The 13,973-nt window shown below is 45.1% G+C and overlaps 2 protein-coding genes across 2 annotated transcripts in view; one reads left to right on the forward strand and one right to left on the reverse strand.

Moving 5' to 3' along the window:
* The window catches only part of LOC109483572, a 49,884-nt gene extending 40,773 nt beyond the window's left edge, over positions 1 to 9,111 (reverse strand). Inside the window, exon 1 of the mRNA XM_019786608.1 lies at positions 8,300 to 9,111. Coding sequence (XP_019642167.1) covers positions 8,300 to 8,597 — 298 coding nt within the window. The 5' untranslated portion in view covers positions 8,598 to 9,111. The remainder of the gene's footprint in view (positions 1 to 8,299) is intronic.
* The window catches only part of LOC109483571, a 74,683-nt gene continuing 62,108 nt past the window's right edge, over positions 1,399 to 13,973 (forward strand). Inside the window, exon 1 of the mRNA XM_019786607.1 lies at positions 1,399 to 1,821. Within this exon, the coding sequence (XP_019642166.1) occupies positions 1,648 to 1,821 (174 nt within the window). The 5' untranslated portion in view covers positions 1,399 to 1,647. The remainder of the gene's footprint in view (positions 1,822 to 13,973) is intronic.

Consider the following 13,973-nt stretch of genomic DNA (forward strand, 5'->3'; position numbering starts at 1 on the left):
ACCATCTCAGTGAATCTTTTTGAACCAGTTTGTCACTCCTGTTGTTTACCCCAACTTCATCCGTGAAAACCGAAATATTTGTGCGCCAACCATGACAAAACACGTTTTGCTCACAATATTAGGGTACTTGTAGAGGCAAATTTTCATCTTTACGTCTACCTTGTGTCCCCAATGCCCGGACCATGGGCCAGGTAGGCAGGTGGAACAAGTTAGGCAAAGCAGATCTTGACGTCTTTTGCGTCTATATACTACATATATTTTTACACTGTACGTAAGATGACGTTATCCTCACATGTAGTTAGCTTTGTTAGATCTTTAGTTAAGTTGTAGAAGACCACACAAAAGTCCCTGTACTTTTTTGTTGTGTCAATAAAGAATCTTATTTGTTGTTACCAGGCATGCCTACGTTCAGGTTGCTAGGCAGGCACGAAAACAGCACTTCATCCATAAAAACGCGGAAACAGTGCGACAGTCATGAGATAGCTTTTCACCTGACTAATACAACTACTTCGTACGTCCATGGAGGTAGAAACATTATTTAACTCCATAGTACGTCTTATACCAAGGACTTGCAGAAAGAACGAACCAGTCATGTACTATTACTTAGCACTTGGCAAGATGATGGCACCCAATAAGTGTAAGGTAAAGTGTATTATAAAGAATTTCTGCAAGTTCAGCAAGATTAAAACTCACGACTGCCGCAGCAGGTGTTCCAAAACTCGTCCGGACACGAGCAGGAGTGCGACAGGGCCGTCCCACCGTTATGACAGAACCGGTTACAGGCCTGAGTCTGCGGCCCCGGTGCGCCACAGCCGCTAGCCGAGCGGGTCTGTATGCCTGCGTACCCACAGGGAGCGCTACAGGGTCCCCAACTGTTCCAGTGCCAGTTGCACCGCCGCCGGCGCCTTCGACTCCAGAATATCGCCGTAACGTCCACACAGAGCAACAACACTATCCCAGCGGTCACTAAGATTCTTATGCTGGCCATTTTTTTATGTGATTGTCGCCGAGAAAAACTAGAAATGTCCCCTGTCTTTACTTCCTTATTGACAGTAAAAAGCAGCTTTCAGAGAAAAGAGGTTCTACCAAGAAGAAATTCTATCTCCTCTCCTTTATGTGTTTCTATTGATTCCATGAATGGGAGAAATCCAAGTCTCATCAGCTAAACAAAGAAGCCTTTGTTTATCTCTGTTGAAGGGACCCAGCCTAGAGCGATGAAAACAGCAGGTTCAGAAGCAGGTATGATAAAAACACCTTGTGACTAGTTGACTAGGTGATGTAAGCGTAGAAGCCACAGTCTTTATCTCGTCATGCATTTCCATTTCTCTTGCCGTTTTGACACAAATTATGATGCTTGTATTACACTTACAGTCACCGCCGCCATCGTTAAGTAACATCCATTGGCACTCAGCAGATATTATATAATGATAGGCACAAACACCTGTTCTCCTTATTTATAAAACCACGTTACCTCCCCACCCCTAGGCAATGGTCTAGTCTGCATAAGGAAGTTGTTCTTCCCTTCGCAAAAGGGCCAAAAAGTAGAAACCGTACAGCCGTAAGGATACAAGGACTTAAAGCGTGAGAATGTATATTTTAAAATCCGCGACATCGCTACTTATCAGTACAGGGGAGCTTTCATGCTAAATGGCGGCAAGCTGGAGACGCCCGGGCCCGCTGTGGCCGTGGCTGCTCACCACTGTCCTCTGTACCGCGTCGGCTGCAAGTCTGGTGAACTACAAGCCGGGATCTCGGTATGACTACGACTACAGGGCCTCAACAGTCGTGCAGCACGTCAGCCAGGTGGCCACAAAGGCGCAGGTAAGGAAAACACCGTACCGTACTAGTATGACCAAGGACCTTAGCCTAGATGCCAGACTGTTCTCAGAGCCAGTATACATGCCGGCCCCAGATGCTCAGGGTCTAACTGAGAGGTATCTGTGGTAAAATTTCCTTCGGTACAACTTCGCCCTGGAACCGAGGAGCTAGCCTATATACTGGCCCTGACACCAGTTTGGCTCCCAGGCTAGCCCTGGAGCCAAGGCACTAGTCTGTATACTTGCCTGACAATATACTAGTAGTCTGGCACCCAGACTAGCCATGGAGCCGAGGAGCTAGTCTGTATACTGGCCCTGGCAATAGTCTTCACTTGAACCCAGGCTAGCCCTGGAGCTAAGCAGCTAGCCCGTATATTGACCCTGGCAATAGCATGGCACCCAGGCTAGCCATGGAGTCGAGGAGCTAGCCTGTATACTGGCCCTGGCAACAGTCTGGCACCCAGGCTAGCCATGGAGCTGAGGAGCTAGCCTGTATACTGGCCCTGGCAACAGTCTGGCACCCAGGCTAGCCATGGAGCAGAGGAGCTAGTCTGTATATTGACCCTGGCAATAGTATGGCACCCAGGCTAGCCATGGAGCCGAGGAGCTAGACTGTATACTGGTCCTGGTAACAGTCTGGCATCCAGGCTAACCCTGGAGCAAAGGAGCTAGCCTGTATACTGGTCCTGACAACAGTCTGGCATCCAGGCTAACCCTGGAGCCGAGGAACTAGCCTGTATATTTGCCCTAGCAACAGTCTGCCACCCAGGCTAGCCCTGGAGCCGAGGATCTAGCCTGTACACTGGCCCTGGCAACAGTCTGGCATCCAGGCTAACCCTGGAGCCGAGGAGCTAGTACGTACGTAGTGTGTGCATATATTCTGTGGAGAAGCAATTAGAGGTAGAATATCACGACGCCAGGCTAATAATGAATACTATGGTAAAATGTCCTTGGGACAGCTTGGCCCTGGAGCCGAGGAGCTAACCTGTATAGCGACACTATTGAGTTAACTAGTGTGGGCATGGCCTACAATCAGACCAGGAAATGGGTCGACTGTTTTGAAATAACAGCACAAAGAGCATTTTGTGCGTTTCTTTTCTTCATGAAGCGATGTTATGTTGTGGCAATTTGCACTGCTATTGGTGACGTTCGCTTGACTTACATTGCTTAGACTAGGGAGAAAAGTCGTTGTTCTTTTCCTAGAAGGAAAGTACCTTTACCCGGAAAAGGCGTTCTGATGTCCCCAAAAACTCAATAAAGGAACTACTACTCTTTCATCCCATTCTTTCACCGCTCACTGGCTTGAGCAACCAAAGATGTTTACCTTACAAACCCCGAACAAAGGCGCGCCGAGTGATTACACAATCCACGGGCCTATAGAATTACCGACAACATTGTCAGGCATGAAGTCAACACCAAAGGCTGCGTACATGTACCTTTAGTAAAACCAAAGAGGTTATAACCTCTTTAGTAAAACCAGAATACCGTCTCTAGTCTGTCATCTTCCCATCGCTACGAATGATCTCTTTAGTAAAACCAACTGTAAACAGGGCTTTAACACCATGGGCATGGTTAGCGTTCCTTTCTGCTAAGTTCTTGACTTGAACTGGCGCAAGACTTGCTGAAAAAACAACTTTTACGCGTCATTGCTACGAAGGAGTACCTTATCAAATCTATAGACTGGCGCTGGTGCAAGGGACAAGATGCTCAGTATAGGCTGTCCTTAAAGTTAGTTTACTGTACCTTACACCACACTAGTATATATAGTACCACTAGACCTACTTACTAACTAGCCAAAACACCAAATTATCAAATAAAGTTAACACTGAAATGGTCCTTCGCGCGAAACAGACACATCATGTGGCTTTATTAAGTTAACAACGTTCCCCTACTCTATGGAATTATAGTCTCAACCAGATTTGTTTGCAGTCTGAATAAATACATGTAGTAGAAATCGGCCTAAAGAGGTAAATAAACTGGACCCTCTCTGGCTGGCCAACTCCCCTGGTCAGCTACATTCTCTTTAGGCCAATTTCTACAATTCATTTAGCCTGCAATTGAGTCTGGTGGAGACTAAAGGAATCATAATAGTTTCGACCTAACTCGAAAACAGGACGGAAACAGGGCGTGGTTTTTATAGCTAGTTTAGTTGCCTACAAGTAGTGACGTCACCCATAATGAAAGGGTGTGTCGTTCAGACAGTTTCACTTTCATTTTCTTTGTTCCGTAAGAGATAGATCATACAGTTCATGAATAATTGAATGTGTATCTTGTACGCTTTCATGTTTCATGTCATGAAGGTTACATTAGACTGACAGAGGTTAAATTGTACTGTAAGCCCCAATTGTTGGGTTCACGCATCACGTCCATTGTCTATGGTTGCACAATATTCTTAGGAGTACCAAGGAGTGGGTGAGTGAGTGAGTGAGTGAGTGAGTGAGTGAGTGAGTGAGTGAGTGAGAGTGTGAGTGAGTGAGAGTGTGTGTGAGTGAGTGAATGAGTGAGAGTGTGTGTGTGTGAGTGAGTGAGTGAGTGAATGAGTGAGAGTGTGAGTGAGTGAATGAGTGAGTGAGTGGGTGAGAGAATGAGTGAGTGAGTGAGTGAGTGAGAGAGTGAGTGAGTGAATGAGTGAGAGTGTGTGTGAGTGAGTGAGAGTGTATGTGTGTGTGTGAGTGAGTGAGTTAGTGAGTGAGTGAGAGTGTCAAAAGAGAGGCCGGTATACATCTTTGAAAATGTTGTTTGTCTGTTCTAGTCTGCATACTGTGTATTCTGGTGGCAAAGACTTCATACAATGCGGTGTAGGTGCCTAATTAAAAGTACACAGAGTCATGTCCCTGGCCAATGGCCAAACTACAACAGGCAAACAACTTTTTTTCAAAGATGCATATCAGTCTCTCACTTGGCACTCACTCACTCACTCACTCACTCACTCACTCACTCACTCACTCACTCACTCACTCACTCACTCATAATTATCCTCGCTTGCACCGACGAGCACTTGTCAATGATTATTCCCTTTTAATGAGGTTTAAACGCTTCGTGCCGTCACTTAGGCACATTCAAACCTCTTCAGACGTTTGATTAGTGCAAGTCATGGTATGTTTAGATACGTGCGCCCCGGCATGTATACCAACTTCCTGTGTGTGTTAGCTGAGTCTTGTATTTGCCTATAAGGCTAAGGTAGGGTTTGTGTACGGAGTAAAGGTAGTTCAGGTTACTTAAGGTCATATGTATGCAGAGTGACACACACTCACTTGACATTTAGGTAAACACTTATGGCAAGATCGAAGATAAAATCATTCAAACGTTTGACCCCCAAGCAGATGTTGGGAAGTGGTTTGTAACATTCTCTATGTATCCTATGTTTTACACAGGTTTCCCAATTAACTCTTAGTAGTTGTGTGTCAGAAAATGTTTCAAGTTCAATACTTAAAGTTAAACATTCAACGCCCTGGATTTTAGCCACATCGAAAAGTTTTATGACGCAATAAAGTGACGTCAAAGATGGGTATCATAGTGCAAACAACGGTACAGCAAACATCAAAATCAGTACTTTGAACTCGCTAACGTACTGTTAGTAAAATGGCCCATGTTCTTGGGCATAAGACACAGTCATCCCATGATCACAACAGATTTGGTAACAGAGCATAACGTCTTTGACTGGAGTTTGTACTAACTGGGGTGTGTATTACACTAGGCTGTGTATTGTATGCATGTCATACAGTACACATGGCAATGAAGGACATCATTACAAGGGTCAACTCAGGCATAACTCAATAGACTGTGTAGTGTCTCGTAGACTACAAACTTAAACTACAAGTTCAGCATGACTAAATCCCACCAGAGTGTCTTGTGTCTTGTAGCTATGGACCACAAACTTTAAGTACAAGTTCAGTATGACTAAAAAGTGTGTAGTGTCCTGGACTCTGCAAACTTTAACTGCAAGTTCAGCAAAAAAAACTCACGGCTGCCACAGCAGGTGTTCCAAAACTCGTCCGGACACGAGCAGGAATATGCCAGGGCCGTCCCACCGTTATGACAGAACCGGTTGCAGGCCACAGTCTCTGGCCCCGGAGCGCCACAGCCGCTGGCATGGCGGGTCCGTGTGCCCGCGTTCCCACAGGGCGCACTACAAGCTCCCCAGCCGGCCCAGTGCCAGTTGCACCGCCGCCGACGCCTGCGTCGCCACGATGCCACGCCAGTACAAAGCAAGACAAGTATCCCCAACCTCAACAAGGTTCTAAACACAGCCATTTTGATGCAACCTACATAAACTTACACCGTCAGCAACGATTAAATGGGTAACTACAGAGCACTTTTTGGCAGAAAGAGCACTTCTTTGTGCCTACAGAGCACTTCTTTGTGCACCCTGCTTACCTAGAACGGGTGAGTATGTACCGTAAAGGTATGTTCTGCATGACACAATAGCGGTTTGCCTGATGCAATATAGACATGGAGCACCCTTTTTCCAAGGGTGGAAAAATGACGAGCACCCTTTTTCCAAGGGTGGAAAAATGACATCGGCTTTGTAAAAAAAAGAACCGACGCAAGAAAGTAATACATCATTCGTATTCAGTTACGTCAAACTGAATACAAGAGGTATACCTGTGTGTTATGGACAAGTTAGCAGAAAAGTGGCCATGAAAGCTACGTCCCTCCACGCAAGGGGCAAGTGGTCTAGCTCTGCTGTGACACCTCAGACACTGGAAAGGAAAAACACCTCTACACGACAAGGGTACCTGTCACGTACTAGTACACACAACTTCTAAAGCACAAATGTCGGCGGTACGCCCGGGCCCGCTGTGGCCGTGGCTGCTCACCACCGTCCTCTGTACCGCGTCGGCTGCAAGTCTGGTGAACTACAAGCCGGGATCTCGGTATGACTACGACTACAGGGCCTCAACAGTCGTGCAGCACGTCAGCCAGGTGGCCACAAAGGCACAGGTGAGGGCAAGAACTTGAAAGATCTCTTTTGAAAGATCCCTTTGCCGCTCTTGGATAAGAGGCGCAGCGCATGTGTTGCCAGACGGGCGAAAAGTTACGGTTTCGAAGTTTATGTCTAGATAAACGAAATCGAAATGGGTCTATATGCTGCGTGTTTTGGCGGCAAATGCTTTTAAATTTACTAGTATGTGGTACAGGTGCCTAATTAAAAGTACACAGAATCATGTTCCTGGCCATCGGCCCCTTCAGACAACCGAAAACAGGCAAACAACAATTTTAAAGATGTGTATCAGTCTCCAACATGGCGTTCACTTAGGGCACGGTCACATTTCCAAGCCGGGGCCCGGCCGGGTTGTTTGCGTGAACGAAAAATAAACAACTTGTATTAAGAGCATACACAAATAGTGCTCATTGTTAATTTTCTAAAACTTTTTTTGTGTTATGCTGTCTTATATCATAATTTTCGTTCCAAACGACTGCCCGGCCGGGCCCCGGGTTGGGAAATGTGACCGCGCCTTTACTCACTCAAGATCGCTTGCTCTGGGGAGCATTTGACTCTAGAGGTTTACATGATTCTTCCCTTTAATCAGTTTTTAAAAAGCTTCGTGCTGTAAATAAGACACATTCAAACCTGCTTAAATGTTAAATAATTAGTGCAAGTCATAGTTTTTGACCGGCATGTTCAGATACAGGCCCAAACATGTACACCAACTTCCTGTGTGCGTTAGTTGAGTCTTGTATTTGCCTAAGGCTAAGGTAGAGTTTGTGTACGGAGTAAAGGTAGTTCAGGTTACGTAAGGTCATATGTATGCAGACACACACTCACTTGACATTTAGGTAAACACTTATGGCAAGATCGAAGATAAAATCATTCAAACGTTTGACCCCCAAGCAGATGTTGGGGAGTGGTTTGTAAGATTCGCTATGTATCCTATGTTTCTACACAGGTTTCCCAATTAACTACTAGTAGTTGTGTCAGAAAATGTTTCAAGTTCAATACTTACACATTCAACGCCCTGGACTTAAGCCACATCGAAAAGTTTTATGACGCAATAGCAATAACTGACCCCAAAGATTGGTATCACAGTGCAAACAAAGGCACGGCAAACATCAAAATCAGCACTTTGAAGTTGCTAACGTACTGTTAGTAAAATGGCCCATGTTCTTGGGCATAAGACACAATCATCCCGTGACCACAACAGATTTGGTAACAGAGCATAACGTCTTTGACTGGAGTTTGTACTAACTGGGGTGTGTATTACACTAGGCTGTGTATTGTATGCATGTCATACAATACACATGGCAATGAAGCACATCATTACAAGGGTCAACTCAGGCATAACTCAATAGACTGTGTAGTGTCTCGTAGACTACAAACTTTAACTACAAGTTCAGCATGACTAAATCTCACTAGAGTGTGTTGTGTCTTGTAGCTATAGACTACAAACTTTAACTACAAGTTCTGTATGACTAAATCTTACTAAAGTGTGTTGGAGACTACAAACGTTAACTGCAAGTTCAGCATAATTAAAACTCACGGCTCTCGCAGCATCTGTTCCAAAACTCGTCCAGACAGTCGCAATAGGTCGCCTGGGGAGTTCCCCCGTTATTACAGAACCGGTTGCAGGCCCGAGTCTCCGGCCCCGGTGCGCCACAGCCGCTAGCCGAGCGGGTCTGTGTGCCCGCGTACCCACAGGGAGCGCTACAGCCGCTCCAGCCGCCCCAGCTCCAGTTGCACCGCCGCCGTCGCCTGCGTCGCCACGTCGCCACGTCAGTACAAAGCAAGACAAGAATCCCCAAGCACAACACGGTTCTAGACATGGACATTTTTGGCATGCACGCACTATGTACCTTCAGGTACTAAACAACGATTAAACGGGTCACTAGTAAGCACTTAGTCAAGCGTCCCCTGCATGAGTCAGAAAGAAATAGTCGCATGAGTCAGAAAAAAAGGCTGAGTAGGACCGTATAGGTGTGTAATTAATCTATCAGGATACAATAGCCTGTCTGATTACTGAGTGCTTTGTAGACATGGGTCGTACCAATCTATGGGTAGAGAAAAAGTGACATCAGCTTTATAAAAAAAAGAACCGACGCATTGGAGAACAGAAAAGTGAGCAATACCTCAATTGTATTTAGTTAAGTCGAACTGAATACGGGCGAAGCATACCTGTGTGGCATGGACAAGTAAAGGGAGAAGTGGCCATAAATGTTTAGAAGCTTCGTCCCTCCCCGCGTGGGGCAAGTGGTCTAGCCCTGCTATGACACCTCAGACGCACAGTGGAAAAAGGATACACCTTCGCACGGCGAGGGTACCTGTCACGTACTAGTACACGCAACCTAGAAAAACACAATGTCGGGCAGACGCCCGGGCCCGCTGTGGCCGTGGCTGCTCACCACCGTCCTCTGTACCGCGTCGGCTGCAAGTCTGGTGAACTACAAGCCGGGATCTCGGTATGACTACGACTACAGGGCCTCAACAGTCGTGCAGCACGTCAGCCAGGTGGCCACAAAGGCACAGGTAAGGGCAGACCACCGCATTGTCTCTTTTGTAGAATCCCTTTGCCTTATTCTTGAGTAAGCGGCACAGCGCAGCGCATTGTGTGATAGGATAAGTAATCCGGCGTACACAGCCGGCAAAATAAGTTACGATTGTGAAGTTTACGTCTGGATAAGTTGGTGAATGGCAGTTTGGCATGCATTGTTGTTATTGCAAATCCTGCTATTTACTCGGCTTGTCTGTATAACGTCCCTGGTTTGACATAATAGTTGTTTTTTGACGGTCGCCACTTCCTGGTTGGTGTAGGGTTACGTACTGAGAAAGCCCGGCCTACATGTAGGTTTATATATATATATAGTTCAAACCTACGTCCTACTTTACAGTACATGAACATTAACGAAGGGGCTTGGATATAATTGCATAAGGAAACGGCAGAAACAATACTGGCGGAAGTAAAATCGGTCAGTTCTGTCTGTAAAAAAGTATGAGGGGTTTTCCGTTCCTGGTCATTTTTCTCATTATTCAATGTGTATTGCAATGACTAAGCTATATATATATATATATATATATATATATATATATATATATATATATATATATATATATATATATATATATGAGATGACTTATATCGAAACTTTGTATCCTTCGTATCCTGTTCTGTATTGGTTTCACATTACATTACATTTGTCATATCCTTAATTCCTTAATTATGTTATCTTGACAGTATAGCAAGCTGTCATCGTGCGTTACGTGCGTTGTATTACAAACATGCAAGCAACACTCACGGGCAATGCATTGATACGTAGCCTCCAAATACTTGAACGTTCCGAAGCAAGGATCCCCGAACACGCCGTTGGAGACCCATATGCCACAGCTACGCCGTCTGTCGCATTGATTTCTCACAGTCGACAGCTTTGAGCTCTTACAGTTTGTCGTGAAGACAAACCTAAAACAACAGCCTGTGCAGTGATGGGGATCGGTACGGCCGTAGAACGCAGAGTTTACCTGGATCTCAAACCCAGGTTGGCAGTTCAGAGACAGCGTCTCTTCTTCACAAGCGCGCCGTGTTTTTTCTGATGTACCTACAAAACAGGAAGAAATTGATAGTTCTGCTTTCGCCGCTGTGTAAAATTCAATGAAACTGTTGATATGGGAAAATGAGGCAGGAAGTACAACAAATATGTCAGAGTTTAAATCCTTGCACAAAAGGTATTCCGTCCTTCTTCGACTACAAAGACTTACCCCACATGTCATCCGGTAGACTCTGTGCCTGCACCCATGCCATCAGGATGACAAGTGTAGGGAAAATCGGTAGACGCATTTGGAGCTGTGACGGCCAAACAAGGTATTTGTGAAGGAAGCTATACTGGTACTAAGCGCCGTGCTTCCAAGTTTTAGGCTGTGCATGACTAGATAAAAAATGCGATAAAGCACCCTGGATAAAGACATGGGTCGCACCATTCAGAGGGTCAAGATGAACTTTTACCCTATGAAACGACTAATCACGAAATGAGAAAGGTTCGAATTGGGGATACGCTAACCAGAGCAAGATTTACCGATGTGGCAAGAACACCTAGTGGAAAAGCCAGCAAAAGTGGCCAAGAAAATGTATACAAGCTTCGCCCCTCGCCACAAGAGACAAGTTGTTCATCCCTGTTCGACGTGTTGTTTACTTGTCGTTCGGGCTGTGCATGACTTGACAAATGGCGACGGTGGGTCCGGGCCAGCTATTAAGAGGTATTCCGCTCCTGGCCATTTTCTGGGACATAAACGTACAAAGGGTCAGATATATAGGTGCTAACAACCCCGCTTTTGGACCAAAAGGTCGTGAGTTCAAATCCCAGCCTTGCCATTATCATTAAAAGCTACGATTTGCATTTTGCTGCTTCGGTGAGAGCGCAAAGCTTGACAAAAAAGCTTTGGCAAGGAAGTATCACATCAAGCACATAAAACCTAAAGTATAATGGCTCAAACCCAAAGAGTCAAAATATAGGACTGGTGTGATGCAATGATACACTACAAACATATACATACAAACTTACAGCCAATGCATCGATACGCGACTTCCAAAAACTTGAACGTGTGGACGCACGGATCCCCGAACACGCTGTTTTCAGCGGCTACACTGCAGGTGCGGCGTCCCTGGCAACGGTTTCTCACAGCAGACAGGCTGGAACCACTCCTACAGTTTAAGGTGTAGACAGGTCTGGTGTTACAGGGGCCGCGCCGGGTGCGACCGTACAGGGCGGAGTTTACCTGGATCTTCAGCGGCCATCTGCAGGACAGGGACGTGTCTTTTGTGGTGTGCCTAGAAATAAAGAGGAAATAGTAAATATAACTGTCAGAGAATCAGAGAATTAAAGTAGAAAAACGAGAGAAAAAAAGGAGCATAAAAGGGAGAAAGAAAAAAAGACAGGAAAGAGATGAGAAAGAGTTGAAGAAAGCTTGGAGTAGAGAGTCCGAAAAGAAAAATCTTTTTCGAATTGAATGATTTTTTGATAATGGCGACGGCAAGAGAAATACAGTACCAGACGCGTGAAAATTGCAATTGTCAAAGAGTTTTGATGCTAAAATATCATGGCAAGTATTTCGTAAGAGACTTACCCCACATATTGTTCGGTAGGCTCCATGATTGTCCAAGAGTCAACGAGATGAAAAGTGCAAGGCAAACAGTAACCATGGCACACCTCTCCCACATAGAAGAACGCGAGGGCACGCGAGGCAACAAATATGTTGATAAAAGTCGTAAAAATCAACACTTTGCTTAAGATGACGACAGAGAAGAACGCGAGCAGCAAATATCTTTAAAAAGTCAACAGTTTGTTTAAGATGACTACAACGAAAATCTTTCCCAATTGTATATAGGCTGCATGCTATCATACTACTGTTTTTCTGTTTGACAATACGCATCAGACATGGCGCTAGAGTGTAATTAAAGTTGAAGATACGGCCGAAAAGCCGCCCGTACCGACACCAGGAACGCAACAAGCTATTCTGAAGCCCGTTCTTCTTCTACTCAAAAACCACAAGCGCCGGGGATCAGGTAACTCTGGAGACCGTTTCTGACGAAAAGGCAGAAAATACGGTGTACGTATTACCATGGCAACAGTGGCGCAACAGCTGCAAGTAAGAAAGCCTGGCCTGCACTTAAACCCATGTATGATTAACTAGTCTTACTTAACATGAAATGAGAGACTAAGGGACTAGGATATGGTTTGCTGGGGATATGATATGAAAGCTGTTCAAAGGCGAAAGTTTATGTTCGTTTTGCTAGCATTACAAGTCCAAGCGTTTTGCTAGCATTTGTCCCCTTGTAAATCTGCATAAAGTATTACAACAGCTGGGATATGGCAGATATCAGAACTTTTACATCCTGTACATGTTGTTTGCTTTTGAGACGTCGTGTCAGTAAAGGTCCAAGCTCCTGAGTCCAATCGTAAGTCAACTCAAACTTATGCTTCGACTCAGAAGCTCACTCAATATGGGGGTAAATGATATATTGTGTGCAGTTTGCAAACGATTGGGTCAACACACTTTTCTCGCAGACGTAGTGCTTGTGAAAATGGCACTGGTGGTTGTTCCAGTTGTAGCCGTACTCTGGGCCGATCTCCACACATTGTTCCAAGCCGGCATAGTCTGGTTGGTTTGTATACCAGTTGTTGTAAGTCAGAATGCTGCCGTCACTCCAGACGAAGTGGTGCTAAAATGAAAATTAGTCAAAATGATTTGAATTAAGAGCAAGTATCGGACTTGTACTTCCCATGATCCTAGTACAGACATTTAAAGTACTAGTATACAAACACTACGAGGAATGAAACAAGAAATGGCACCTGAAATAGGAAGATTTGCCTTTGCTTACGTAAAAGGACAAAATTGACAAGAATGATAAAAAACTTTTTCATTGTCAGTGTGGACCACAGGAGGGATTCGTAGCCTGCGAAATAACTCCACAAGCTCTCTGTAAAGCTTTTAGTTAGGATTTAAGCTTATTTAAGCTTTAAGGTTAACTCACCGTTGGACCGTTGAGATCGTCCAGGCCGATCCATGTGTTGTCTTGGTAGCTGTTTCTGATGGTGTCTGCGATAAAATCGTTCATTTCTTCAGTCTTGGCCACAACGAGACGCGCCCCCTCCGCCTGGCATGTTGTCCTGGCGTCCTGGTACGGTTTGCGGTCAGTAGAGAACTTCAGACACGCGTTCTGGGCCTCTACGTAACCAGTCGTACATTCTTGAAAATTCAAACAAGATCCGTTATGTGTCAATCTTGAATCAACGTATGAAAAATCATCTAACCGATTATATACATAGTCCCTGTATGTGACAACGACCAAGAAAGTCTCACTATAAAAATGGCGATATGGATTAATGGATTGCGATGACACTTGGTATGTTGGTAGGTTTTGGGAAGATACTGGTCATTTGTTGCGGTTAGGATTGTCAGTGCAAAGAGCCACGACGTTTGAATCTTACCGACACACACCCTCCAGTGCGGTCCACTCCCAGGCGTCCCTACTACACTCCCCTTATCGCATGTATAACCAGCTGAACAGGGCCAAGTGTTACACGCGTCTCTGTATATGGACTCAGCCTGGTCACCTGAACTGTGAACGCGAGTAAGATGTGATTTTTACTAAACTTTCAAAGCACATTTTTTTGCACCAGAATTAGCTGTTAAATGACATGTATAAATCCATAATTGTCATAACATAA

This window comes from Branchiostoma belcheri, unplaced genomic scaffold (assembly GCF_001625305.1).
Source record: "Branchiostoma belcheri isolate BF01 breed outbred unplaced genomic scaffold, Haploidv18h27 scaffold65, whole genome shotgun sequence".
Lineage (NCBI taxonomy): Eukaryota > Metazoa > Chordata > Leptocardii > Amphioxiformes > Branchiostomatidae > Branchiostoma > Branchiostoma belcheri.